Below are 3,286 nucleotides of genomic sequence, written 5' to 3' on the forward strand. Positions count from 1 at the left end.
ATCTGGCATTCGACCCCAGAAATTGGGATGGTGACCCCAAAATCTGGCGCCTCGACCCCAGAAATGGGGATGGTGACCCCAAAATCTGGCATTCGACCCCAGAAATGGGGATGGTGACACTGAAATCTGGCGTCCGACCCCAGAAATGGGGATGGTGACACTGAAATCTGGCGTCCGACCCCAGAAATGGGGATGGTGACCCCAAAATCTGGTGTCCGACCCCAGAAATTGGGATGGTGACCCCAAAATCTGGCACCTCAGCCCCAGAAATGGGGATGGTGACCCCAAAATCTGGCACCTCAACCCCAGAAATGGGGATGGTGATGCCGAAATCTGGAGTCCCAACTTCAAAACTGGGGATGGTGACCCCAAAAACCAACATCCTGACGCCAGAAATGGGGATGGTGACCTCAAAAACTGAAATCCTGACCCCAGAAATGGGGATGGTGACCTCAGAAGCTGGCACCCTGACCCCAGGTATGGGAACCAGGACCCCCAAAATAGGTATTATAATCCTAAAAATGGGTGCAGCAACCCCAGAAACAGGTCCTCTGACCCCGAAAACTGGTGTAGCAACAACAAAACAGGCACAGCAACTCCAAAAATGGAGACTGTAGCCCCAAAAATGGGTATTATAGTCCAAAAAATGGGTAAAGTAACCCCAAAAATAGGCATTAACCCCCAAAATGAGCACAGCAATATCAAAAAAAGGGGGTGGTGACCCCAAATGCCTCAAGAAAAGGCATTATAACCCAAAAAAATGGGTAAAGTAACTCCAAAAACAGTTATTAACTCCAAAAATGGGCGCAGCAATCCCAAGATCAGGGACTGCAATCCCCAAAAAAGGGCACAGTGACCCCCTAAACGAGCGTCATAACCCCAAAGATGGGGGAACAGCAGCCCTAAGACCCCACAGACACCCCACACAGCTGCTGACCGTCTCCTCAAAGGAGCACTTCATGAGGGGCCCGGTGTCCTGCCGGTTGACGCCGTGCCGGGTGATGGCCATCAGGTGTCCCCTGGACGTCATGGTGTCGCACAGCAGGGCCAGGTGACGGTAGTTGACGTAGGAACCGTCAAAGGAGATGACGTGGTACAGCTCCCGCTCCAGAGCCTTGCGCACCGCCTCGATGCCCAACACCTGAACAGGGGGACACAGAACGCTGTAACAACACGCCGACAACCCAAGGACCATCCGCAACACCCGCAGGGCGCAACACCCGCAGGGCGCAGCACCCGGCACGCTGCGGTGTCACCCAACACCCTGAGGACCATCCGCAACGCCCACAGGGCGCAACACCCGCAGGGCACAACACCCGGCATGCTGCGGTGTCACCCAACACCATGAGGACCATCCGCAACACCCGCAGGGCGCAACACCCGGCACACTGCGCTATCACCCAACACCCCAAGGACCATCTGCAACACCTGCAGGGCGCAACACCCACAGGGCGCAACACCCGGCACACTGTGGTGTCACCCAACACCCTGAGGACCATCCACAACACCCACAGGGTGCAACACCTGCAGGGCGCAACACCCGGCATGCTGTGGTGTCACCCAACACCCTGAGGACCATCCGCAACACCCGCAGGGCGCAACACCCACAGGGCGTAACACCCGGCACGCTGTGGTGTCACCCAACACCCCAAAGACCATCCGCAACACCCGCAGGGCGCAACACCTGCAGGGCGCAACACCCGGCACGCTGAACTGTCACCCAACACCCTGAGGACCATCCGCAACACCCGCAGGGCGCAACACCCAGCACACTGCAGTGTCATCCAACACCCCAAGGACCATCCCCAGCACCTAATGGAAAGTGATACTGTAGCGTCACCCCCAAATCCCAAGGACCATCCTCCAACAGCTGCAGAGAACACCTGAGGGTGACACCTGGCACACTGCAGTATCACCCACCAGTCCTGAGGACTGTCCCCAACACCCTGGGGAAAGGTGACACCCAGAATCTGTAGCATCACCCCAAAAGCCCCAGAGCCACCCTCAACACCTACAGAGTGCAACATCTGGAACACTGCAGTGTCACCCAACACCCCGACAACCATCCCCAGCACCCACAGAGGAACCCATGGGTGTCACCCAGCACACTGCAGTGTCACCCAACACCCCGACAACCATCCCCAGCACCCACAGAGGAACCCACGGGTGTCACCCCACGACTCACAGTGAAGATCTCGACGATGTCATTGGAGGTGGTGCGCACCGGGTCCACGTCCTTCTCGCTCAACACCCGCATCAGACTGACCCCGTCAGTCTCCAGGATCCACTCCTGCAGTGCCTTGAACTCCCCATCCTCCGTGATGATGATCTTCTTCTTGTTGTCTGTCTGGGGCAGGTGCATGTACACCTGGGGGAGGAGAGGGAGGTCAGCACCCATGGGTGCTTCCGTGCGCCGGCAGAGCGCCTGGCAACCCTGAAACCTCCCGACAGCCACCACTATGAGCACCCGTGGGTGCTCGGGTGCACTTGGAGGACCCCAATGATCTCCTTGGGATCCCACGGGACGTACTCCGAGCCCTCACGGGTGCTCCCATGGATCTACAGGACGACCCGGGCACCCAAACACCTTCGAGAGTTCCTGTATCCAACCCCAATAAGCACCCATGGGCGCTCCTGGGGCACCTGGAGGGACCCCAAAACACCTCCCTGGGTTCCGACACCCAACCCCAGCAGCACCCCCGGGTGCTCCCCCAGCACCTTGCTGATCTGCTCGATGCCCTGCAGCGTCATGTCGGTCAGCATGTTGGACTCGATGCAGCGCAGGAAGACGTCGTCATCCATCTTGTCCACCACCTCCTCCTCCTGCGGGCAAGCGGGTGACAAAGGTGTGACGCCAAGCGACAGACAAGTGGCACTGGGGTGACCGACGACACGGTGACAGCGGAGAGACAGCGGGGGACTGAGCGAGGGGTGACAGCACGGAACAGAGAAATGGCACTGGGTGACAAGAGGGGGTGGCATCAAGTGACAGAGAAGTGACGCTGACCGACATGGGGGAAACACTGGCTAAGTGACAAAGGAGTGACGTGGGGAGGTAGGTGGCCAAGGGGTGACAGCTGGGTGACACCAAACCGGCAAAGCACTGGGGTGGCACCGAGTGACAGGGAGGTGACAGAGGGGGGTGGTGACAGCACTCCCACCTCCTGCATCTTGTTCTCGTCGCTGTTCATGATGCGGATGCGCAGCACCAACTTCTCGGCGTTGTCGTCGTTGAAGATGCAGTTGAGGTCATCTCCAAAACCTGGGAGGTGGGGGAACGTGGGGG

The 3,286-nt window shown here is 58.5% G+C and overlaps 1 protein-coding gene across 1 annotated transcript; it reads right to left on the reverse strand.

Annotated features, from left to right (window-relative positions):
- Positions 1–856: 856 nt before the first annotated feature.
- LOC104916068 (DNA-directed RNA polymerase II subunit RPB1-like) lies at positions 857–3,280 on the reverse strand. The gene is made up of 4 exons (XM_010727034.2): positions 3,162–3,280; positions 2,719–2,823; positions 2,186–2,368; positions 857–1,141 (listed from the first exon to the last, which is right to left on the reverse strand). The coding sequence occupies exons 1-4, from the start codon at positions 3,189–3,191 to the stop codon at positions 872–874; spliced, it is 588 nt and encodes a 195-aa protein (XP_010725336.1). The 5' UTR covers positions 3,192–3,280; the 3' UTR covers positions 857–871.
- Positions 3,281–3,286: the final 6 nt, after the last annotated feature.

This window comes from Meleagris gallopavo, unplaced genomic scaffold, assembly GCF_000146605.3.
Source record: "Meleagris gallopavo isolate NT-WF06-2002-E0010 breed Aviagen turkey brand Nicholas breeding stock unplaced genomic scaffold, Turkey_5.1 ChrUn_random_7180001869248, whole genome shotgun sequence".
In the NCBI taxonomy this organism is placed as follows: Eukaryota; Metazoa; Chordata; class Aves; order Galliformes; family Phasianidae; genus Meleagris; species Meleagris gallopavo.